The sequence below is a fragment of the Ambystoma mexicanum genome, chromosome 12 (assembly GCF_040938575.1).
Source record: "Ambystoma mexicanum isolate Mex_15411 chromosome 12, UKY_AmexF1_1, whole genome shotgun sequence".
NCBI classification, from domain to species: Eukaryota; Metazoa; Chordata; class Amphibia; order Caudata; family Ambystomatidae; genus Ambystoma; species Ambystoma mexicanum.
Window position 1 is genome coordinate 991,028,290 of NC_090936.1, and position 26,180 is coordinate 991,054,469.

Below are 26,180 nucleotides of genomic sequence, written 5' to 3' on the forward strand. Positions count from 1 at the left end.
TCCCAAAGCAGTACCAACGTATGGAGAAGGGAAAAATAATTTAGAATATAGAAATTTAGAATGCCAAATTAAATTGCAGAGTAAAGGACCGCCTTGCCAAAGGCAAGATCCTGCCCACGAATACAATCGAGGGAGTAGTGACGTACAAAAGTATGGACCGAAGCCCAGGTGGCTGCATCACAGATGTTACGAATAGGAACACTCCTCTCCAGGGTAGTGGAGGCAGTCATACCCCCTGGTAGAATGGGCTGCAAGCCTATCGGAGGGTCCTTACATGCCAAGCAGTAACATTCAGAAATTGCCAGGATGATCCATCGAGACAAAGTCTGCTTAGTAACAGCTTGTCCCAAACGTCGTCAACTCTTTATTGGTTACGCTGGATCATCCACTCTGACCCCGGACACGTGTGAAATATAAAAGCGTAAAGCTCTCCTAGGATCCAGCCTATGGAGCCTCTCCTCTTCCTTACCAGGATGCGGAGGACGATAAAATGCCGGAAGAATAACCTTCTGGCTTAAATGAAATTCCGACACCACCTTCGGAAGAAAGGAAGGACGAACTCCAAAGACAACCGTGTCCTTGTGAAACACAGTGAAGAGTGGCTTAACTGAAAGTGCCTGGAACTCACTCACTCTGCGAGCGGAAGTGACCGCAACTAAAAATATAGTTTTAAGAGTTAACAGTCTCAAAGGGCAGGAATGCAAAGGCTCAAACGGAGCACCCATTAGAAACGTGAGAACGAGGTTCAAATCCCAACCGGGCACCTGGAAAGGTGACGGAGGGGACACATTAGTGAGCCCTTTTAGAAACAGAGAAATTAAAGGAATTTTAAATTAAGAACACTTCAGATGAGAGCTTAAATATGGACAGCGCCGCCAGGTAACCTTTAACGGTACCCACTTGCAGGCCCTTGTAGGCCAAAGAAAGCAAAAAAGACAGAACCACAGGAATGTCACATGAAAAAGGATCCACATTCTTAACCCTGCACCAGTCGCAGAACTTTCTCCAACGGCAACGGTACAGGGACTTTGTCGGCCGTCTGGCCGAAAGCAACACCTCCATCACGTCTTCAGAGAGGTCCCAATCCTTATACCTCAACCTTTCAGAATCCAAGCGTGAAGATTGAGGGATCTGACCTCTGGATGGAGAATGTGACCCCCCTCCCTTGAGAGCAGATCGTCTCGGTAGGGAAGACGACGTGGAGGGCAGATGGACAAGTCTAGAAGGTCCGGATACCACGTCCTCCTGGCCCATGCCTGAACAATGAGGATCATCCAGGAACCGAACCTCCGTAACCTCCGCAGCACTTGCGGAATGACGGGGACTGGAGGAAACGCATACAGCAGCGGGAATGACCACGAACGCGTCTTCTAAGGCTCCTCTTGGAGGAAATTCCCGTGAGCAGAACCTTTCGCACTTCCGGTTGACGCTGGAGGCGAAGAGATCCAATTGAGGGGTCCCCCAAAGGGCAAAGATCTCCAGGAGAATCTCCTGAGCCAACTCCCATTCGTGAGAGATCACGCTCTGCCTGCTCAGAGCATCCGCCGTCTCGTTTTCTTCTCCGGCCAGATGAACTGCCGAGACCGAAATTTCCTGCTGGATTGCCCAGAACCAGAGCTGCATCTCCTGCCTGCACAGACGAAGTGACCCTGCCCCCCCCCCTTTTTGTTGAGGTAGTGCATGGCCACTGTGTTGTCCGTCAGAATCAAGACATTCTTTCCTCGAACAGTCGGCAGAAAAGCCTTCAGGGCAAGCCTAACGGCCCTCAGCTCCAACAGATTGAAATGGAGTCTGGACTCCGGAGACCAACGACCGCTGACTGTCAACTCGTTGGCATGAGCTCCCCATCCCGTGAGGGGTGCGTCCGTCACGAACGTCACCTTCGGCCAGGGTAGCCAAAAGGGAGCCCCCCTTCATCAGATTGCCTTTGGCGGCCCACCACAGAAGGTCCTGGGCGACCGCGGGCGGCACCTGAACGGGGTCCGACATCCTGCCGGAGGACTGAGACCACTGGAGCTTGAGTGCCCATTGCGAAGATCTCATCCACAACCTGGCGTCTGGCACCAGAAGAATGCAGGATGCCATGAGGCCGAAAAATCTCAAGAACTCGAATGCAGGGAGACTCTGGGCATGTTGGAACTTTTGCACCATCTGCTGAATGTGATGAGCCCTCACCTGGGGAGGAAAACACTGCCTCAGGGACGTGTCGAGCACTGCTCCGATGTACTGGAGCCTCTGAGTTGGCGTCAAGTGGGACTTCTTTAAGTTGAGAGAGAAGCCCAGCTTGTGGACGGAGTGGCAGGTGACGGACAGATGATCCAGGACTTGTTCGGGAGAGCGCGCTCTGATCATCCAATCGTCCAGGTAGGGGTAGACATGAATCCCCTTTTCCTGAGATGCGCTGCCACCACTACCATGAGCTTGGTGAAGACCCTCGGGCGGAGGTCAATCCGAACGGCAGGTCCCGAAACTGAAAGTGCGAGTCGCCAACCGCAAACCTCAGGTACTTCCTGTGCTTTGGATGGATCGGCACATGAAAATAAGCGTCCTTGAGGTCGAGAGACACAAACCAGTCCTGAAGTTTAAGGGCCTGGAGGACATGAGAAAGAGTAACCATCTTGAACTTGTCCTTCCTGAGGAGTTTGTTCAAACCGCGCAAGTCCATGATGGGTCTCAATCCCCAGTCTTTCTTCGGGATCAAAAAATAAGGGAAATACCATCCCTTGTTCCTCTCCGCTACACGCACCAGTTCTATGGCGCCTTTCTCCAGCAGGGATTGAATTTCCTGCGCAAGGAGCGGATCCGGACTCTACAAAGAGAGGTTCCCTGGTGGATTGTCGTGAGGCCTCTGCCGGAAAGGAAGACAGTAGCCATGGGCTATGATCTCCAGAACCCACACATCTGAAGTAATGGCATGCCATTCGACAAGATGCTGCACCAGCCTTCCCCCAACCAGCGAACCATGGGACATGGCCTCACGACTGAGCTGAAGCGGCGCTGCCTGAGGGCAAAGAGGCAACAGCCCGAGCTGCCTTGGCACCTCGAGTACCTTGTTTTCCACCTGTGGCACTCCTACGGTGGCCCCTTTGACTAGCAGCTCCTTTCGCTTTACTAAAGGATGAGTAATAACGAAAAGGAACCTCCCCTCCATTGCTGTCCCCTAGGACGAAAAGACGGAGGTTGGCGAACTGCAGCACCCAACGACTTTGCTGCAGCTTTTGAGGTCTGCAACCTCTCAAGGCTCTCGTCAGCCTTGCTGCCAAAAAGATGGACACCATCAAAGGGCATGTTGAGGAGCCGGGCTTGCACATCAGAAGCAAACCCCGACTTCCGCAACCACGCAAGCCTGCGTATTACGGTGCTCGCCGCCATGGACCGGCTCATGCAATCTGCCATGTCCAAACCCGATTGAACAGCCTCACACATGGCATCCTTGCCATCCTAGACCATAGCAAGAAAACCATCCCGTTCGTCTCCTTCGGGAATATGTTCAGCCGCTAAGGAAACAGTTCCACAGAGTGTGCGTGAAACGTGACAAGGCACATATGGAGTTGGAAGCCTGAAGAGCCATAACCCCTGAAGAAAACACTTTCTTCGCCCAACCATCAAAACACTTGTCGTCCCTATCAGGAGGGATGGTAGGATACAACGCCTGCTTTGCTGAGGCCGTAGCCGCCTGCACTACCAAACTCTCCGAGGTGGGGTGCTTGGTCAAGTAGCAGGGGTCGCTACTGACTGGGCAGTATTTTCGCGACAAAGACTTGGCCACTGCCGGTAGACTCTCCGGAGGAGTCCAAGCCGCCGCCACCCTCCTCTGTAGAGCCATATGGAATGGCAGTACCGGGTCAGTTGGTGGACCTTGGTCGAGGATATCCGTGAGGTCATCATGAAGAAAATCCCCTGGGGGAGCAGACCACCCCAAGTACTCTGCGACCCTTCACATAAGGCGCCGGTACGAGGAGTCGGCATGGGTGTCAGGCTCAGGCCTACAAAACTCTGCCTCCGGAGAGGTGTCCAGACCACTGGCGTCGTGCAGTGACTGACGCAGGTCCTCAATCTGACTATGTCCCGAGATAATCTCTTCTGGCACTGTATCAGGAACCATGCCATCATCAGAGCCCTCATCCACCTCCAAAATGTAATCAAGATGGTGGAAAGTGGGCACAGAATGGGGAACAAAGCCATGCTTGGCCTTGGCCAGAGCCTTTCTAGGGGGTTCCACCGTACCCCGGGGTACCCAAGTCGAAACAGCCTCGAAAGGCGTTGATTGAATCGGCGTCGAACGCGGCGCCGACAGCATCGACAGCGTCGACACAGGCCTTGAGGGCGGAGCCCCGAGCGTGTCCTTCTGCAGCCTGGGCGCCGATGGCATAGACGACTTCCTCGGAGGCGGAGCCTCGAGAGAGTCCCTCGACGACCTCAGCGCCACAGGCGTCAACGTCTTCTTCGAAGACATCACAGGTGCACACGGTCTCGAGCGCGTCTAGGACCGGGACCTGGAACGGGCATGACTAGAACGATTCCCCTTGTCCGAGCGGGACCTTTCCCGCAAATCGTGCCGACCAACCGAGCTCGAAAGCGTACAAGCGGTGTCTCTACTACGGTCACGCCCAACCACACTTGGAGGCGCAGACGGACCGGTGCCCTGCGATTCAAGAATCGCCAGCATTTTCTTACTGAAGGAAGCCCATTCCTCCAGAGTCGCATGCTTGGTGGGATAAACTACCCGCCGACGGGCGAAGTCTTCGGACGAGGACGGAGAAGGCGACCGATGACGCATCCGGGATGCCTCGAAGAGGCAGAGGAGTGGCTGGACCCACTCCGGGACCGAGACCCCCTAGACTTACAACGATGCGGAGAGTCGCCCCTCGAATCATCCGTCGAAAGCCCAGTGGACCTCGACTTCCAGGGCTTGGACACCTTACCGAACAACAGTTTCTTCTTGCGCTCCCGCAAGGCTTTGGACATAAGCGACTGGCAGTCAACAATCATCCATGTCGTGGGCCTCACCGAGGCACCAGAGGCAGGCGTCGGACGAGTCCGTCACCGACATCTTGGACCCGCAGTCCCCGCATTTCTTGAAGCCCGGACGTGTGGTGGAAGAAGGGGGAAGACATCTCAAAAACTCCCTACAACCAAACAGGTTCGAAGAACCGAAAGATCCGAAACTTCAAAGAGTCAAAGCGCCGAGATCTCCGAAGCGAACACTTTCGCGGTAAAAACGGAACTGAGGCAACGGGCGTCATGCGTCCTACTTCTAACATCCGGTGACGTCGGCTCGACGGAGGCCCTCGAGGACAGCGTATCGACGCAGGCCATTTTTCCGAAGCAGCACAGCTGTGGTGAATACCTGTCATAGATCTGAAATACGGAGGACCCAATCCCCTCGAACACATGGTATATGGTTGTGCATATATTTTTGCAACTGCACTGATTATATGTGTACTGATCAAATGATACAATTAACCGAAAATATGGTTACCATTCTCCAAAAATGCCATTATTACATTTTTTTATATTCTTTATTTTCCATTTTGTTTTGCTCCTTTTTGACTATTATATACAAAAAACATTTTGGTTTGCTTTAAATTTACCCCAATTTGACAAAGGCATAGTGTATGCCGAAACACGTGTTATCACAGAGGGCCAACTGAATTACATGATCACCACTCGACAATAAAACCTGAATTGGATCTAACTATATTTTTGCATCAAACAGCTTCTTTGTGGCGCGTGTAAATGTGTGAGGCAATGCAATACCAAATTAGGTTACCCGGAGCAGAGGAACTCATGTCTCTGCTTATGTCTTCACACACATGCAACACTTTCACAAGACTTTAAAGGAAACATAGGGTGCAGAGGTCAAGTAGTTTATATCCCCAAATAAGTTACTCACACGGCTTTACACTTTATTCACAATTTAAATGGTCTGGATTCCTGATTTTTTTAATGTTACTTTATCTGAGAGGCTGCTAATGATGAAGCAATCCAAGACATATCTTGTTGCAGACTTCTGGTCGTCTCATTACTGTGGGGTTCCATCACCTTCCTTGAATGGTTATTAGTTCCACTGAATGTTACTTTGACCCCTTGCCATTGTATTTCTTAAGGATCCATCTTGATCCTTCTTAGCCAAGATTGAGTTCTTTGGTCGAGTTTTCTCATGTTTCATCTTATTTGATTAATTTCCATTCAATCTGCCTGATGGTTGGGTCGTTATTATGGGCTGAATGCTATCATCACACAGGTGCTGTCATGGAAGCTTTGATTTCTCGTTTTTTGGAAGCCTAAAAGATAATAAATCAGCCGTCGAAGTCAGGAAGGTTGTTCTTATCAGCTTCCAATTCAAGTGCAGTATGACCCAGTCAAGACGAGACTCATTTACAAACTATACTATTTGAATGTCATCAGTCACGATATCTTGTAGTCTGGGACTACAATGAAGAAGTTTTAATACATCAGCTCGGTTTAGAATTAGACCGTCCTTGGAGGTCAGTCTCTAGCCTACCACTGTTGTGCGCTCTAGGTCAATCTAAGAGGTTGATGTACAGTTTCTGATTTTCGATTTGGCACAATTTCACAAAATATTCTGGGGGTGGGAGGAAACTGTCAGGGCTTGCCTTTTTTTCTCCGAAGGTCCGAAAAGAGATAAGTTTGGGAATTCTCATCTGGGATCACACATTCATATATGGGAGACAATATTCTAATCCTCTCCCCTACTTGTTGAGCATTGGCAGCACTTTTACTTACAGGAGAGACCAGTGGATTGACTCGCTCATCGAGGACCTGGAACTCTTCATCGGGGTGTGTAGAGGTGGTCCCAGAAACGGCCGGCACCCCAGCCCCCCATTTTGAGGTACCAGGCACATACTCACCAAGGTATGTGACGTATGAGGAACAAATGAACCAACAGAGAGCAGCACTAGGCCTCTGCCCAGTTCCCATCAGAAGAGCAATACCTGGTGAAGTGCCTATAACCAGACAACCATGGGTAGCCCGGTACCCACTGAGACAACCGTACCGGCAGCTGACGCGAAATGAAGAGTCCCTACGGACTGTTCACGAAGAGACCCAAAGAGCGTTAATGGAAGGCAAGTGGTGACGACACGAGGGCCCGGACAGACTCATGGACGAATGAAAACGACAACTAAAAGATGACATGCCAGGACGAACAGCTATGAATATAGATGTAATGGACTTAGAAGAAGAGGCTGTGTTGAAACATAGGGAAATGTAGCTGTAAAACAAGATGGAAGAATTCAACCAGCAAATGCCTGTAAATAGGCTTGGAACGCAAGAAGCCAAGGAAACGATACTGCTTGCACTGCTTAGTAGAAGGATAGAGTGGCAAGCGCCGATTATATATCTACCTCAACGATGCACATTATACAAGTGAGACTCCATTTTGTAAAAGCAGAATTAAGCCCAGGCTGCAAGGGGTAAAACAGGCCGAGATTCATATTCAAGCTAAAGCCAGAAGGGAAGAGTGGAACCAAAACTCAGTAAGAAGCAGCGCATGGCTGGGAATTCGAGGTCAACCTAAGGAAGGGAGGAGAGCGGCAACTTCGAAGAATTGAAACTTCAGAGCATAGCAGCCTGCTCTATGAAGTGCGAGATAAGGAGGCCCGAGGCAGGTGGCAAGGCTAAGTAAGAATCAAATGCACAAAAAGAAGGAGAATGAAGCAGATTCACGGTGAACAGACACGTGACCAGCCGAGCGCGAAGAGGTACCAACATCCGATATCACCCAGAACCCGTGGATGCCATAACTTTTCCTGATAAGAAGCTACAGTTTCAAGGCCATCATCAGCCAACTAATTGACACATAGCCCTAAAGTACTGATTGATGGAAGAGAGGCAGGGTGAATCTTGGGAACAAGGCACCTGGGTGCCCATTCTGCATTGTGCTAATTAAAGTGGAGATTTATGCCTAGGAGTGTAACCCACCCAATCACAATGGACCAAAGAATCTAGGGTCCTATAGGTAGTAGAACCAATAAGATGTCGTACTTGTAGTGACGTACATCACGAGTGATGTAGAGGGATGGGCGTAGACGCCCACCCGATAAGTTATCCAATCCTCACGCTCTGTTACCATATACAGTTATAACACCTATACTTAAGTTACCTTTCCCGACCAATAGAAGTGCATGACGACTGAGTGTTACACGTCAGTGTTGACGAGAATGTACTATAACTATTGCTGTCTGAATGAAGAATTCGGGAGTTGAAGCGAGACAGGCGATCGCATCACTGTTGAGTTCCATTTGTTTCCCCGTTTTTTGTACTTGTCATTAAACAGACTTCCCTTTGCCAAACCATTGACTTGTCCTTCTTGATTTATGTTGGAGTAAGAGAATCCTGAACCCCATCCTCCTCAAGGTGCAGCTACCTCAACTTAAAAGTGCTTGAGGGTGAGCTCTGATCCCATGGGCCTGTCAGAGGTCGCTGCGCCCTCCTGTACAGGAGTGTACTGTGAGGTCTGCCAATGCCAAAAGGTCACAAACTTCTTAATTTCAAAATGTTGAGTGCTGATCACCTTGTTAGATGGAAATTCATATCCTCTCGATGGTTAGTTCATGTCGTCGTTCCATTCTTCGCTCGCCTAATCTCCACTTTGCTGAATAAGGATGGGTCGCTATTGGATCTCAGTGGCGTGGTCAAGTTTCTCCAGAAGGCGCGCAATTCATTTCGCTTTGTTTTACTGGAAGTTTGAAGATTTGTTTTCATGTTTCTCTTCTGTTCTTTTGTTTATTAAAGTTTTCCAAGATGAAGTACACTGACATTTACTGTTTTCGAGCCCATTTGTGGTGGAACCATCATTAAGGGCCTCGTGACGTCTTGCACAAAGTTCGAAGGGGACACAGAGGTTGGAATTAGAATCGTCATTCCTTGCGTCAGAACACAGTCTCAACTGGTACAGTGATCATCTCCTATGTCCTTACAGTGTGTACTCTTACTGCTTCCGATTGATGTAGGGGCTATCGCAATCAATCAGGAGGACTCTGATTTGGTTTTTGAAGCATCTCAGTTTCTGGCAAATGATGGTGATTGTTATGTTGATGTCTTTTCTATTATATGTTAATGTGTTATCTGATTATCATTCCTTGTTATACTGATGGAATCCTAGCTATTGAGGACATCAGAGCAATCCTGAGCTTTGTGTTAGAATGTTATTCTTTGAGGAGTCAGTCTACTTGTGCAGATGGTTGGGAGTCTCCACTACCCAGCTTATCCCTACAAGCAATAAACCATTTGTTCAACTTATTGTGCCCAGGTTATTGCTTTACAGTGATGATTGGCAGCCATCATGATGTTTGTGTCACACTCCTCGCTTCGTGCTAAGTCATATAGTCTTGCCTACCAATGTGCTGACAGTTCCGCTTCTTTGTCCAGACGTGTTTGTACTTCTGGTGTGAAAGATTCAAGAAATATTAATTTGGTATGCGTCATGACCAAAATATTGGCTTGGTCTTTAATAGTATCGTCCATAACTTCAAACAGTTTGTTGAAGGGATTCAGTGCAATTGTTAAGGCAGACATTATGTCGAGCCAGTGCTACATCCGACACCTGATTATCGCATTCAAATCGAGGAAAAAGGTCTGCATTGCTTTGAACTTCTGAAGAAACTGTTGAAGAAGGAGGAGGCCGGACTGGTTCCATTTTGGAGATAATTTCTGGACATGGGAAGGTCAGGTCGGGATGCAACATTCTCAGTCAATTTAAGCTGCGGGTGCATGTCACAAGTCAGGGAATGGTCAGGCCATGGATTTCCCATGAAGCGCACTTGTAATGGAGAGCCTGATATAAACTGGATATTTCCTTTGTCCTAGTTAGTTGATGTTTTACACATGTCATTTGCTGACTCAGTCTTTTTTGCAAAGCAATTGTCGTTTTAATCTCAGCAATATATCGCGATAATCGTGCTGCTAGATTGGAGTGTTGGGTCTCTAAGTTGATAGGATTAGTTTTGTCTATTAGAGGGGTGCTTGCGTGATCCACAGATTGATGATGTGCATTAAATCGTGAATATTCAGGTGAATCAGGACGAGTAAAAAGACCTTCTAAAAACACGCAATGGTCTTCTACATAGGATGACAATTTGTGAAACTACCAGCGTCGCCTCTGCACATCTACCACAGCCAGGGTCATGAAGTAGTGGTCTAACAAGTCCAGGCATGATAGTTTTCGACTGGGCAGGTGCCCTGGTCTGTCCCATAGCACATTCATCGCTGAGGTTTCTAGTCGACTGGTTGGTCAGTGAGTTCCTCGCACATACAATCTTTGATGTGTTGAAGTCAAAGATAAGGTTGCTTGGCTTTAATAGCTTATGTGTTTGAGTTAGATCTGTGTATCCAGCAGTTGAAGTATCAATTTGACTACTTCTCACCAGCTCGGAGGATATCTGTACTGGTGTAGATGCTGCCAAGTCTCTTATGTCTCTTATGTCTCTTAAATCCCCACCTCCGCTCGCCAGCTTGCACAAATTCTAGAATCAATACCGTTTGTTCGTGACTGTTCATAGAAATATTAGGCGGGGGGGGGGGGTCGCCAACACCATTTCTAATAGCACCACTTTTGTGATAATTTGTGAATTACTGCCACAAAGGGAAGGGGAGGGAGCTGGGACGGGAGACTGAACGCTCACCTCACTCATCAGCATGGACACTGATGACATGTAGCCGCAGTTTGCCTGGTCAGCGAGCGCATGGGCCACTTGTCATCCCTGCTCAGCGCTCTTCCCTCTTTTCACACTGATTAAGCTTACAATTGAGCTCGCTTCTCAGGCATTTCCAACGCAGGTATACAGGTTCAGAGAGGATTTGAAAAGCGGAGAAAAGCTGTTGCTGGTGACTCCAGTGGCTGCTCCACTCTGCACAAGGGTTTTGAACAGTGGCACTCCCCTCCAAAACTAACACTTAAGGCAGACTAGCAGGCACAATGTTCTGCAGTGACTGCTCGACTCTGCACTACCGTATTCTTTATTGCCATGTTATCTCCCTGGTCTCCCACCATCCCAGTTACCTTGCTTCGAGGGTTGACGTCACAGGGCCTGCTCGCAGGAGCAGGACTTCATACGTTCCCAGGACAGCTTGATTTCTCATTAAGTCTGCTTTGCTGTCTTCTCTGCGGCTTCAGGATCCAACGGTCTCAGCATAGTTGTCAGACTAACCAATCCACCCCTCCAGGGTAACGCCATCGCTCTTGCCCGCTTTTCCTTCTTTGGCTTTTCTCCATGTCGGTTTGTTAGCCTCAGACTTCGAGCCGGAGGATCTCTCGGTCTCCTCTACCAGTCACAACTTCACTGGTTTGAAGCTCCATCGCTTAGTTTCATTCTCCAAAAGAAGTCCTCCTTCACTTTTTTATTACAGGTTGCCGGGTCATCCCCAACAGAGGATCGTAGTCCATCCTTGTTGGTTGTTGAGCACTCTTCATTCTTGGTTCAATCTTCCTTGTCACAGTACATATGGTCCCAGACCAGGGAGTAATCACTATTACTCTTTCGTTATTCTTCTTCTCTTCACGGTCTTTCCAATATATTGTTCTTCAAGGGGAAACTTGTTTTACAAGAACTCAGTGGTTTGGTTTGATGGTGTCCCCGTGGTGTCAAAGGGAAGGGTTTGAGGGTGTTCCTCGGGCAGAATGGGAGTCCCTGTCCCTCGGGGGAGGAAGACTCTCCCTGTGAGGTCCAGCTTACCGCCACCCTAGGGGGATTATTGCATAGTGGGCTCACTTCCCTAGCTTCAAAAGGAAAGGCTGACCCTGGGGAGAAGTGACAATCCCTTCATTCGTCACACTATGTAAATGGAAAGTCTAAGTACTCAGCAGAGTACACCAAGGTGAAGGTGTATATGACAGCAGGGAATGTTTCATTGTGCTGATAAAAGTATTGCTCTAAGTACTAAATAATTGTATTTTCATACATTCTGCCTAACTTGCATTAAGAGTGTTCTGTGCGTGCTTAACTGAACCATTCTCCACTCACATGGCTGAGGTTTGTGTTTTAAGTCATTCGTTTGTTGATTGGTCTTTTTTGGCCTGCCATGCCTTCCATCCAGGGTGAGAAAGCACCATATGTAGTCATGCATTCTCGCAGGTTTCTTGCAAGAAGTCAAGGTAACATGCTCTATCAGTGACCTGGTTTGATCTGGCTAGCGAGGTGTCTGGCCCAATACACATTACAGCCAATTCCTGGGCAATAAATAGCTAGGGGAGATGGCCGTCAAGAAGTGGCCAGCATAACCAATTTTCAGGGTTGCAGGTCATATTTATGCATTGGAATTACCCCACAGCCAAAAAAGTGATGACATATTAGGAGGGAATTCAGAGCATTTCAACAGTCGACCACTAGAGCCAAGATTCTGAAGAAAAGAGGGACGCCGGGGGACTGCTGCCGGAAACTCATTACAAAAGACATTCTGCAAAGGCTGAAGATTCACTAGTGTATCTGGCAGACATCTTGAGTTGCGACTCTTGCCACTGCACAGACACCATCTAGCCTTCGGGCTGGAAATAACAGACATTGCAGTTCTGGGAACAGTAGCCCTGTCACTTTGCGGTTCCTAGTCTTCGTCTCTATATGTTCTATTGCATTGTGTTTGCTGAAACATTTTGCCATCTCTTCAACTGCTTCTAGCGGCTGCTGCCACTTTGTGTCCTGCTTCGTTGTCTGGCTTCAGCAGAGGTCCATCAATGAAATTCTAGGGTCCAGTCTAATGGTCTACCTAGAGATATGTTAAATGGAGATTGGAACTGCTGCTTATCCAGAGGGCAAATGGCAAACAAAAAGGGACCCTGCACCCACAACCCATGGACCAGATCTGAGAACAGTTGTTCCCAAAGGTCCTCACTTATCTGGGATGGTTGGTTTCCTGGTTTGCAGCTTCATGGCAGTTGGGAGTCCCCAGGTCATCATTTGCAATGGCCATAAAGCATTCTTGGTGCAACACAAGCCTGACTTTTGGTGGCCGAATCCATGTCTGTATCGTGATTGGGAGCCCTCTGAAAAACGGATCAGTAGTTGTTCCTTCCCCACATGGAAACATCACTTTCATGTACATCTACTTCACAGATTCAGACTAGTGCTGCATCCAGGCCATTATTCCCTATGGGAGAACTGCAAGTACTCCTTCCAAAGTATCGTTAAAGCAATTTGATTTGGTACACATACCTTGGACGTTGTTGGAGTTTTATTCCTAGAATGGGGATTGGACTGATAAGTGTCAGCATACCTTATAAGGCGCATGTAAGATTTGTAATACCCTAACCCTCCCACCAACTTTAGGTAATTTTTACAGTGTATTGTTTTCGCAGTGTGAGAGTGAGTGTGTTCTGTGAGAAACCCGCCATCCCCCGGAGATCTGTCATTTCGGTGGCCAGGATACAGCCATCGCTTTTGCATCCAGTTCCTGGTGGTGGACCAGTGCAGGAGGATCACCTTGGTGAGGGGTCTTCTGGGAGTGGACCACCGGATGGCGAAACTGTCTCCCCCAACCCCCCTGAACACCTTTACCCCATCCTACAAGGCAGGATACGTGGGAACCTTAAATCCCCCCACCCCACCCTCAACCATTCCCTTCACAAACACTTTCACACGGACAGCTCACTCTGGGAGAGAACAGACTCGCACCCAGGCAGTGTACCCGACATGTCCCAATACTATGGTCAGGCGAGGTCAGGCAATTGCAGACAATCACTCACACCAGACTTCCATTAGGCTTCCCCACACTGATAAAAGGCAGAGCATGAGAGCACACTGAGCAAGGCAAAACACAAGGAACAGCAGTCTCAAGACAGCAGCTGAACAAGGGGAGTAAGACAGCAAATCAAGAAGGGTTCGCAAGGAGGGAAATAGCCTTGACCTTTTCGTCAAGAAACCGTTACTATGAAGAAACCTTTGAGTTAGAAAGCGTAAGGCCAAGAAACCAGACTAAAGAATCCTGCATAGTTTTTCGGAGATACCAGAGGCCCTACCGCGTAGCGGACCAAGGCGTGGAGGAGGAGCAGCGCTGTGGTATCATCCATGGCTCCAAGAACAAAGAAGGGTCAGAGAGAACAACACAGCCGGTGAGTTGGAGATACCAATGCAAAACGGGTCTGTCTTGAAGTCAAGGTTGCAAGCTGCAACATTGTATAACGAGCGCAGGAACGAGCATTGTTTAACGTGTGTGTAATGAAACACGCAAATAAAACTAAATTGTTGATGAATGTTTGAACGTTGAGAAGGAAAGATACAATACCGTTGACAGAGTGGTCCAGCACCGCAAGTGTGCTCAAATGAAGGTCTCTGTGCAGTATCCAGCCAAGAAGTGGCAGAAGTGAAAGCTAAAGAAGGGAATGAGAAAGGAACTGTGAATCAAACTGCTCTTGCAACCGTTCAAGCTAAATCCACTGCACAATTTAAAGACTTTGATTTTTGATAGAAAGAGAAAAGCTGTGTAGAATTGTGAACATTGCAGTTAAAGGGGTCTGAGCCCGAACGAGGGAGACCAGTTGTGGACATTGTGAAAGAGGGGTCCGAGTATGGCGGAGAGGGACCTGTGGTGAACGGTGAATCACCTTCACACTTGTGAATGTGGAAATCCTAAGAAGAAAGGAATTTTGATGTTTGTTTGTTGCATCAGGCACTCTGTAAAGAGACCTTGAAAGGTAAAGAGACTTTGGCGAAGAAGGCCCCGATACTTTGGTTTTGAACTGCATCCTTGTGGTGTAGAAGCCAGAGTGTCGAGAAGCCAGAGTGTGTGTGAAGCTCTAATGTGCCGCCTTGTCCCGTGCTAAAAACGTGGGGGAAGGGAAGCCATCTGTTCAACTATCCGGACACATAATTTCTTGAACACTTTTCTTTTTGCATAACATGGTCTCCCGCACCATTTGTATTTAGAAGTAAGGATTGGCAATAGGTTTATTAGTATAGGCCCTTTTATTTTGACAGACTCCACTAGGACTGCGTTATTATTTGATGGTTGTAGCTTGCTCCTATCTTTAGATTTAGGATTAGATAGGCGTTCAACCAACCCATTTAAAGTTCAATAAACACCCTTGAACTGTGATCACTTGTGTCTGTCTTCAAGGTTTGATACCATGCCTTCCTTACATTTCCAATTGGTGCACAAAACTGATTCTTCATCTGTATATTGCTGTAACGCACCATATAGTGTCTAATCAATGCACATGTTGCTAAATAAACAGAAGTGTTTAGTACTGTGACACAGCCAAGGAAACACACAACTATTGACAACAGAATACTTTTAACTGGTGATACTAAACAAAAGCAAAACATGACACAATAGCAAGGAAATGGGTTCAGGATGGTTTTAACAAATGTTCTTGAGAACATCCTGACCACAGGATTATAAATAAATGACAGCAAACACAAAGGGATTAAGAAAGTTCCAGACATGAAGGTCTGCCAGCATTCCGTTTGTTTGCCTGGTAACTACAAGGCCGGTGCGCACGTCTCAGGATTTAGAGCATCCTCCTTTTGCTATGTGACCCAAAAATCCTCCCCTTCACTGGGGTTCTCCTCCTCCATTACTTATTCAGTTCTTCCGGGGCCAAGGTGCTATGTCCCTCTGTTCTTTCACACTAGGATATGGTACCTGGCTCCCCCTTCCATACACTGGGATACAGTGCCCTGCCTACTAATCCACACCCAGGGATATAGTGCCCTACTCACTAACCCACATAGGATAAAGAGCCCTTGCTCACTAATCTCAGGGATAAGAGTACTGGAATTGAATAACTATCAAATATGGTGAGCTGATCTTAATATGCATTTATAGTCAGGACGTTTAAAAGCGAAATAAGTTATGGGAGAAGAGTTTGATTGACAATAAATTCACATTGCATAAATATCAAAGTTCCAAAGAATTCAGGAAAATACCAAGACAGTGTGGGGGTGGGAGGGTTCCACCCAGGTGCTTACTTCAATTTACCTTGTCCTTATTACAGAATAATTTTCATTACGTTGCAAATTAATGAACATTAGGGGTCCGAAATGAGGCATTACAAAAATCTTACAACTAGTAAACTATGCAAGAATGACAGAAAAGTTGAAACATTGAAGCATTTTATCATATACTGTAAAATGTTAAACAATTAGGGGTTTTGTGTATGATGAAAGCTTAATTTCTTCGGATGTTTTTGAGAGAGAATTATAACTGGCCAGCAAGTACCATTGATGTAAGAGGTAATAAGATCTGTAATCTACATTAACGAAGTACTAGGTGAAACATTGTTTTAAATTATGATAGGCAAATGAATAGAGAAATAATTAGCATTCAAGCAAATTTGGTTATCTATATCACATTTTATGAAATGTAAATGTGAGGGTATGTGCAAATGAACCACAGTGTGAGTTTGTGAATGAATTCTGTTAACCAGTGTTCCATTTTTGTAATAGGATTTATATTAGTTTATATTTATTATATTGCGACAGCTTTAATGTAAACCAAAGCAGAAATTAAGAATACAAGGGAACCAGTCTCCCAGTCCCTCTCCCTAGTTCCTGTAGCACCCCTCTCTCCTTGGCTCACAGGGCTCTTCTGGTGTCAGTCACTAATTGACTACTTCTCATCCTTCCTCTCTTGTTTCAGGGGTCTCCTTTTGGTCTCAACAGACTCTCCATATCATTGGAGCACACCACTCTTCTGTGTTCCCAGGACTAACTTCTTAACAGGAGCATACATTTTTTGGGTCGGGGGCAGACTCTTCTTACGCTCACTGGAGCGCACATCGTTAGTTGGGTTCACTGGGCTTTCTCCCACTCACTGGATCAGACCATCTTTTGGGGCTCAGTGGGCTCTTCCATCTTTCACTGGAGCACACCCCTCTTCCTGGGGTCACAAGCTCTACTCTTCCTCACTGGACAACGTCCCTCTGGACTGCTGCAGGCCCCCGCACCACCTGGTGTTCTCCTGCTTCCTCTGCCGACTCATCTGTTCAGTTCCTAGCCCAAAAGAAACTTTCTCAGCCTCCGTTTTGAAGCCCTCTCCGTCCTCCCATTTGCTTAGGCAAACCTTTGAATTCTTTGTTTAATTGGCTTTGTATTCCAAGGTAGGGAAAGGTAATCCTTAAAAGGCTGCTCTGGATGTCTGCTGCTCTGCTCCTGCCCTGCCCTGCCACCTGGCGGCCCTCCTCGGGAGAAGTCAGTTTTGTTGGTTTCTGATGGTAAAAAGGCTACCACAATGGACATGCAAAAGTTCTCACCTGTGTAAAATCAGTTTTCCTTTGGGTGGGGGCAGGGTGGGCATTTTCCACTTAAAACGCTATAGCTGCAAGGGAGGGAGAAATCCGTTGTTCACAAGTACTGCTGACTGCTGGGGGAGGGGGTTGAATAAATTAGGTTTTTCCTTTTGAGGATCTGCACCTGTTGACTAAGGCTCTCTTCTGTATGTGCTAGTGTTCCCCATAGCATAGCTTTCCCTTAATCCAATGAAAGACACTCCGGAACCCGACCCAGGTTTTGGATCTCAAAACCAGATACATCTTGGGAGTGTTGAATACCCCATTTCTTTGAGACCAGAATTTCAAATTAGTTGCTGTTTTAGCGGGGCTTGGGAATAGTACAGGGCTTGTCTTGTTAGTCCTACCCTTTGTCACAATAATTAGATGTGTGGACAATTCCATTTCTACTCAAACTCTTCTGTTAACTACTTTATACCAAACGGGTGATCTCCTAAGTGTCAACCTAAGTGCTCATTTGAGTTACCAGGAGCTAAAAATGTTGTAGAAAATCTTTACAGGTGCACTAGGATAGGCCTCCCCAAACCTACAACAGTAGTGGTTCTGATAAACATAAGAGAGGTGATGGCTGGAAGGTTTAGAATTAATCCTAACCTCTATTTCTCTAGGCATTGCTCTAGGCAACCCTCCAGATCATTGTTCTTCGCCTGCCAAGCAATTACAAAAGGGGAAGACCAAATGCAAATCAGGCATGTTCCCACCAAGCGAAAAACAATGCTCTGGAGGGTTGCCCAGAGCAATGCCAGAGGTTAAGATTAATTTTACACCTTCCAGCCATCACCTCTTGTGTTTTGTCTGAAAAACATACTACAGGCACTGTCAAAGTTAATCAGCAAACCCTTGTCAGTGGTGAGGAAGACTAAACAAAATCATAGGCAAAAGGGGATCAACAAGAACCAGGAATTTAATAACATCCACCTGCACCATATATTAGAAACTGGCGATTAAAGCCTGTATGAGGTCCAAGCAACAAATCTAGAATGTGATTATTTTATTTTAGACATTTGTTAAGCGCACCGAACCTGGGGGCAGATTGAAAAATGTTAATATGGCTGCAGTGTCACAAGTTACAAATACGGAACATTTAAATTTGCAGAGCCAACACTTTACCTTTTGCCTCTCAATGAACTCCTCACAAACTGGATCCATCTCCATGTCCACTTCATGGTGCTCGTCCAAGGGCATGAAATCCACTCCTTCAGCACCACCTTCGTTGTCTTTCCACCTGGGATCTGCTTGAATTTTCGAACAGGTGAAGCAAAGTCAGACTTGGGGACAATACGAAAATCACCCTACCCTTTCAAAGCACTTTGAACAATGTGCTTCCATGATTTACATCATAACCTACATGCCAGTGTCTAATCCTTACACAAAAGGTGTTATAAATGTCCACCTCGGGGAGGTTTTGCATTAAAGAATAGTGCCAAACCAAAAGCAAGGCTCTTGAGAAAGTTGGGTCCCGGACTGGTGCAAAAGGCACTACTCCCGAGTTCGACAGGCTTACTATTGGACAGCAATATTACTCACCATTGTAGGCATGACAAACCGATGCAGTCAATATTTTCCCTACACAGTTTTATCACTAAACAAATAAGTATTTACACTTGCAATACAGCATCCTTAATCAAATATAATGCATTACTCTTGTATTGTATTTATGTACATTTATTGCCCTCTAAGCATAATATATGAACATTAAAAATAGTAGTCAAACAATATACAACTCTCAATATTGGCAATAAAGTAGTAGAGTAGATACCCACTTCTAAAATGTCAAAACTAATAACCAATCAACAATACGTTTGTAGACATTGTGACCCAGTTAACAACTAAAACTAAAGAATTGTGATTCTGTGGACTGGCAAGCGAGGGGACAGGCGTTGGCATACAGACAACCCGTTCCATATAAGAGGTTATTCAGAGGTAAAAAAATCAATCTACAACAGCAATTGCTGAAACGATTACAAGTACATGTAAAGCATGGTAAACCCTCACTTAAGTATTCTTCTCACCCTTCTTCTGTGCGTTGATGAATCAACTTATCCTGGCTAAAGGCATACGTGGTACAGCACAGGGGATACTTGGGCGCTGTGCCAAAAAGCAGTACCATCTGTGACGAATGCAGGGAGTTTGTCATCTCTCCCCAAGGGGGAGCTATCCAGCCTGTTTGTGTGAGCGAGGGAAGAGTGCGAGTATTAGAGGTAGAGTAGGAATAATATTAGACTGAAGTACTGTTAGAGGTGGCGATAGTAACTGGTAGTAAATGGAAGCAAGCAAAGTAGGTGGGAGTAGCGAGTGAAGGAGATAGATGGCAATGGGTAGTAGAGGGGTGTGCAGGGCACCAAATCCCTGGGTGTCCCTGGGGTCTGACCAGGGACTAGCGAGAGGTGAACAGGGCACGATATCCACGGAGGTCCGGTGAAAAGAAGACCGTGCTATTAGAAAGGTAGTGGAGAAATAGGAACAGTAGTAGAGTGGAAAGAGCGACAGTGAGTGGGGCTTTGCTACTTCTGTGGTCACTGCCACCAAGGCAAAAGCTACCCAAGGAGTTTCCTCCACAGCCTATGGCTTCAGCAGCGGCTCCACAAACGACCACGACTGACTCGCCTTGCCAAGCGACCATTATCGCCTCATTCCCAAAGGAGTTGGGTAGGACCAGGAAGCCTTCACGGCCTACAGAATTCCTCACCAGATATGGGAGGATGTCCGTGCCGATGCCATGGGATTTTCCAAGCAGTCTGCGTGCATCTACACAGGTTCAGACGACCATTTTCTTGAGTGCTACTACTCAGACCACGAAGGAGTCCTTGGGACTGTGTCAATGGAGGAATCTCTGTGAGCGAGCCTTCTCCACAGTCTAGCCCAAGCAAGTGCTTCAATCCAGAGCTGCTGCCGGCTGCTCCACTCACGCCTCAACCAATGCACAGGGACATGTCGTTGGACATCCTTACAACCCTCCACACGTTGGTGTTTGAGATAAAAGGCTGCTTGCTACTGTGTCTGTCCCGGACCAGAGTCTTCCAAGGCAACCAACCAGAAGCCCTTCCAGGCCAAAGCATAAGTGGAGGGAACTTCAGGCCCAAGACATCAGCCGACGATACCGCCGCCACCACCACCACCACCACCACCACCACCACGGTCTGTGACCTCTGTGGTGGAGGAACCGCTGCACACAGACACTTGTACGGATGCTACTATGACTCATACCAACGAGCCTGATGGCCTTATACCAGCAGATGGGGAGCCTCCCCTAGAGGGGTAGGGGGTCCACATTGGACAGTTGCACGCCAGAGGCCTCTGGCTCCTGGAGGAAAAGGACCGTCACATCAACGTCCTGGAACTCCAGGCAATCTTCTGCGCCCTCAAGTAATTCCTGCCATTGCTGCAAGGGAAGGTGGTGAGAATCTTCACTGGACCACCACCTCCATGCTCCACATCCAGAAGCAGGGCGGGATGTGCTCCCCGGCGCTCTCCCTGGAGGCCCAGACCCTGTGGTGCTGGGCCATTCTTCAGGACATGTCCCTCGTCCCATTTCACTTGGCAGGCTCCAAGAACACCATTGCAGACTCACTCAGCAGGGAACTGCCTTCCTGCCACAAATGGCAAATTCGTGAGGATCAAGTAACTTATCTCTTCCCCGAGTGGGGTCTACCACAGATCTACCTCTGCGCAACGGCGACCAACACAAAGTGCCAGAGGTTCGCCAGCCGGTTCCCTCAGCTAAGGAGCCCGAGGTAGGCCTTCTCGTTACCATAGGAGGGGCTCTTCATCTACGTCTTGCCTCCGATCCCACTCCTGCTACGTGGGATCAACACAATCAGTCAGAGCAGGATATTCTCTGCTCCAACGTGGCCCCGACAGAACCGGTAGCCGGACCTGCGCCGTCTGTCAGTTGCTCCGTCCATCTGGCTACCTCCACTTCCCGATCTTCTCACCAGTAAAGACGGGGTGGTACTGCACCACGTCCTGGCGTCGCTGAGCATCACGGCCTGGATCCTGCAGCCCTAGAGTTTGGGCATTATTTGCTGCATCTTGATTGTACAAAGATCCTAGCCAACGCCAGAGCTCCCTCTACGTTGTCGTACTACGGCCAAAAATGGAAACGCTTCAGTGTGGTGCAGGGCTCAGAAGGTTATGCTGCTGCGGGTTACAGCTCTGCAGCTCCTTCCGTACCCGCCTTCCCTGGCCAAGTCTCACATCTCTATCAAGGTGCACCTGGCTGCCGTATCCAGTTGCACCAGGACGCCTGGTAAGCCCTTCCTGTAGTCGCGCAGGCTCGTCAAGGAGTTCCTCAAAGGACTCTTCAGGACTTTTCCACCACTGAAGGCTCCTGATCCAGCTTGGGAGCTCAACGTGGTTTTGACTAAGCTTGTGGCCACCCCCATTTGAGCCAATGAATCGGGCCCCACTGATGTTTTTCTCGTGGAAGGTAGATTTCTACTGTGGCGATCAACTCTGCCAGATGGGTCGGGGAGATCCAGGACCTCTCTTGCAAGCAGACGTAGTTGTCCTTTCAAACTACGAGGGTGGTGTGGCGGAACCACCCCACCTTTATGCCGAAGGTTCCTTCAGAATTGCACATCAACAAGCCTTTGGTTCTACCATTCTTCTTCCCGAACCCTTCCACACCAGCAGAAAGGACGTTACATTCACTGGACGTTGCTTGTGCCTTGAAGTTTTATGTGGTACGCGCAAAGGATTTTCCGAAGACATTGCAACTCTTTTTGAATTTTGGACTTGTGAATCACGAGAAGGCCCTGTCTAAAGCTTCCATATCCAGGTGGCTCTTACAGCTGCATCATGCACTGTCATAGTCTGGCCAACAGACCTCTTCCAAGCTGGCCGAAAGCCCATTCCACCAGAGCCTTTGCAGCAAGGACAGCGTTTCTCTCTGGTGTTCCCCTGCTCGAAATCTACAGGGTTGCTACATGGAAGTCCACCCACACATTCATGAGATTCTACTGCTTCAAAGGGATTCCAAGGAGGAGTCCCGAGTCAGGCAAGCAGAGCTACGCAACCTGTTTGAGGTGAGTCTGTTCCAGGAGTAAGTGTACTGTTCTGTTGAGCCTTGCCCTCTCCCATGATTTGCATATGTACTGCTATGTAATCGGGACGTCCATGAAAATATCGAATGGAGAAATGTCTGCATCTTTTTTTTTTAAATAATGTTTGGGAGACTCCCCCCAACTCCACCTTCCCCCTCCCCCTCCCCCACCTTAACTATTAACCCTTACTACACACCTATATTTTAGAAAAAAGTCCCAAAAATACAGGGGAGGAAAAAAATAAAAAATCAGTAAAAAGATGAAGTCATTTCTCCATTCGATTTTTCATTTCCGATCATTTCTACGGATAATATGTAATCGTATTCATGAGCCTATGAACCCATGCCAGACCCCATGCTAGAGAAGGAACATGTTACTTACATGGAACTCCTGTTCTCCAGCATGGGTTTGACATGGATTCACATGCGAACCATCCTGCCTTCTCCTCTGTCTCTTCTTGGTTCATAGTGGCAAAAAAAAGCTTCATAATTGAAATGCATTTCCATTCTTAGGCTTAACACGGCTTCGTAAATTATGAATTTGTTTGTGTTAAATTATGCATACTTTAAACAATCCATGAAACTGAAAAACTAGCAAATCTGCCATATTGGAATGTGATGTCACATGAGAAAATGCTTCCTCATGCACTAGCAGTTAATGGGTATTAAGGCAGTTGTGTACCACCCCCTGAAGATTCTACAATAAATAAGTCTGCACATTTCTCCAACATGGGGTCTGGCATGGATACTTTGCAGGTAGGTTTATAACGAGATTTGGACAAAGCCAATGGTTATGATCCAAAAGTTAAGTAAAGTCCAGTTAAGTAAATCAACTCAATCCCAGTCACTAGGATGGACCAAGGAAGGGATTCTTAACCAGGCCTCCACCAACCTAACGGGTATAAACAGGAGAATGGGCCGAGAGCAGGACGATGGCAGACAATTCAGCAAATTTACAATATATATTTATTTTCATACACAGTAAATATTCAATAGTGGTAAACAAACCAATACATTAAAAACCAATTTTCAAAATTGTCTGGTGACCGGTATTGGTTGAACAGCCAGGGAGAGAGGTTAGGCCCCTGGGGAACACTGCAGGTAGAGATAGAGATAAGAGGAAGGACCCAAGTTGGACCTGGGAGGATCGATCAGAGAGGAAAGAGGTCAGCCAAGCCAGGGCCTGATCGATGATACCCAGGTGGTCAAGGAGACACTTGAGCAGGATGGCATGGTTGACCGTGTCAAAGGCAGAAGAGAGATCAAGTAAGATGAGGACACAGGGTTATTGGAATCCAGGTTGGAGAGCAGGTCTTCACGGATGTACAGAATAGCAGTTTCCGTGCTTCTGGCAGCTCTAAAGCCAGACTGATGGTCATGGAGACAACCAACAGATTCATTGTGAAGATTAAGCTGGGAGATGGCCGGGGGGGGAGACACCACTGCCGAAGGAATGGTTGCAGAAATCAGCCAGAGCAGGGGCAAGGGTGTCAATGTGGTCCTTGATGGTCTTGGAGGAACAGGGGGTGAACCTGTTTTGTCGAGGCTTTCAAAGATCGAACTTGCCTAGAAACCTTGTCTGGGAAGAACAGGGGAGAGGCAGAGAAGGAGGGAGGAGAGGTGGCCGGAGAAGGGCCAGGGGAAGGGCAGGGAGTAGAGGGGTAAGGGGGAGAAGTTTTAGAGATAAAATGAGAGGCCAGGGCCATTCAGAGGGCTTCGTAAGGGACAGGAGATGTAGACTGCAGCAGTATTGGCCAGCTCCTTGCAGATTTTAACGAGTTCGGCCGAGTTGTTAGATGCCGTAGAGACGCAGGCTACGATGCGTGTTCTCTTCTTGATGCAGACAGAGAGCCGGTATCGCCTTTTGAGCAAGCGGCAAGCCAGTTTGCCAGAGGATGCATTGGAAGCATGCCATTTCCTGTCAGCCACCCTGCACTTGCGTTTAAGGGTGACGAGGTCTTAATCGTACCAAGAGTTGCACTTGGCTTTGGGCTTCAAGCGGATCCTCATGACAGGGGCAAGAGCATCGAGAGAGTGGAGCATGGAAAGGGCTCTGTCAGGATGCGAGTCAGCCAAGGATGGGACGAGGGGGTGTAGAGAAAGTGGGGGCGAAAGCCTCAACTGACACGCTTCATGGGTCAAATAACTGAGAAGGTAGATGGCAGTGCTGGAGTTGGCATGGCCTGAGGGGTAGAGAGGGTGAGCTGGGAGGAGAGGAGAAAAAGTGATCACTCCAGGAGAGAGGCAGTGTGAGAGGGATAGAAAGGGGAAGGTTTGATGAGATCAGAACATCCGGAGTGGGCCATACAGAGCGAGCCGGGCCAGAGGGGAGAATAGGGAGTGAGAGAGTCGCAGAGGTCACAAAAGAGTCCAGAGGAAGGACAGGAAGCATCCAGGTGGATGTTAAAGTCTCCAAGGAGGAGGAGTTGAGTGGTTGAGACCAGGAGGGAAGAGGAGAGGTCTGCCCACTCAGAGAGGAAGGAGGAGATTTGACCAGGTGGCCTACAGATGGTAGCCACAGTAAGGGAGTGGCCAGGAGAGAGAGCCTGCAGACTAGGCATTGGAAAGAGGAGTAGTCCTGCGTAGGAATGACAGGCAGGAATCCACTGAGAGTCAGGGATACAACCCCTCCAGAAGGGATGGATCTGGGTGCAGAGGGGATCTTGTCGCCATCCGGGAATTGAGTGTCAAAGCTCATGACAGAGATGGCCAAAAACCATGTCTCGGTGAGACTGAGGAAATCGAAGTCAAGTTCCTCCAGTAGGCGGTAGATGTCAGAGGAGTGTTTGACAGCTGAGCAAGAGTTGGCAATATGGAGAAGGTCGGTGTCCTTGAAAGAGTTCCGGGGAGGGGTACAGATCAGAGGTCCGCCCTGCTGAGGTGTAGCAGAAGCCAGAGGGTGGGCAGAAGAGGAAGGAGGAGAGGGCAAAGTAGCCAAGGACGAGACAGAGGGGGGAAGCAAGGATGCCGAAGAAGGGACAGCAGGAGAAGAAAGGAAATTGATGAGGCGCGTTAAGAGTCTATCAAAGAGGAGGTTGGCTTGAGGGCCTTAGACCAAGATGGTACAGTTCAAGTAAATATTAATGATGACCTTAGAGGAGTGGAAGGAGACCAGGAGGGCCTCCCACCGATGCCATCATTAATAGGAGGAGAAGAGAAAGAGCAAAGAGACCATATGCAGAGTACATAAATCTGGCGAGGCAACGACAAAGAGGATGTCGATGAGGGTTTGCCTAGAGGAGGCATTGCTATAGATATCAGCGACAGGGAGGCCTGGGTTGGAGACCAGGATGTCCTTTTTAAACTTTTTCCCAACCACATTTAGTGCGGAGAGCAGGATAGTAGATAGAGAAGCAGTTAGGAAAGATGGGAGAGACAGAGAGCACCATAGAGTAGGTAGGGAGAGGAGAGAAAAGGAAGGTAGTAGGAAGGTGGGAGGGAGGGAGCAGGGAGAATCACTAGGGAAGAAACAGGGAGGGTCGCAAGCAGACTAGACAGAGAGATACTAGACAAGTAGACAGTTGAACAAGACGACAGGTTTAGATATGGCAGAAAAGTAAGATAAATGATTGCTTTGCTAGGAGGCAAAACCAAAGGACAGCAATACTTTCACAGAAGTTTTAAAAACCAGAGAATAAACCCACCCAAGTCTGAGAGTCCTGTAATGTCGGGAAAAGACATAGGTTTGAGATTGCTTCATTGTGCAAAACCCAACCCTCAATCCCTTACCCCCCCCCGGCAACCCCCCCTCGGCCCTCTCTCCCACTGTAACCTCCCCTACTTCACTCACACCCACTTCTCCCTCCCAAGTCGAGACACTTTAACATCAGGGCCACAAAGATTAAAGTCTCCTCCCTTTCCCGATTCTCCTCAATTATCCGACCTATCTCT

General features: G+C 47.8%; 1 protein-coding gene across 5 annotated transcripts in view; it reads right to left on the minus strand.

The window, feature by feature from the left end:
• NCAPH2 (non-SMC condensin II complex subunit H2) overlaps positions 1–26,180 on the minus strand; it is an 899,214-nt gene that overhangs the window by 469,541 nt on the left and 403,493 nt on the right. For 3 of the 5 annotated variants that reach the window (XM_069629491.1, XM_069629492.1, XM_069629495.1), the window contains one exon: positions 18,356–18,480. In XM_069629491.1, coding sequence (XP_069485592.1) covers positions 18,356–18,480 — 125 coding nt within the window. The remainder of the gene's footprint in view (positions 1–18,355; positions 18,481–26,180) is intronic. The other 2 variants (XM_069629493.1, XM_069629494.1) reach the window with 1 other exon arrangement.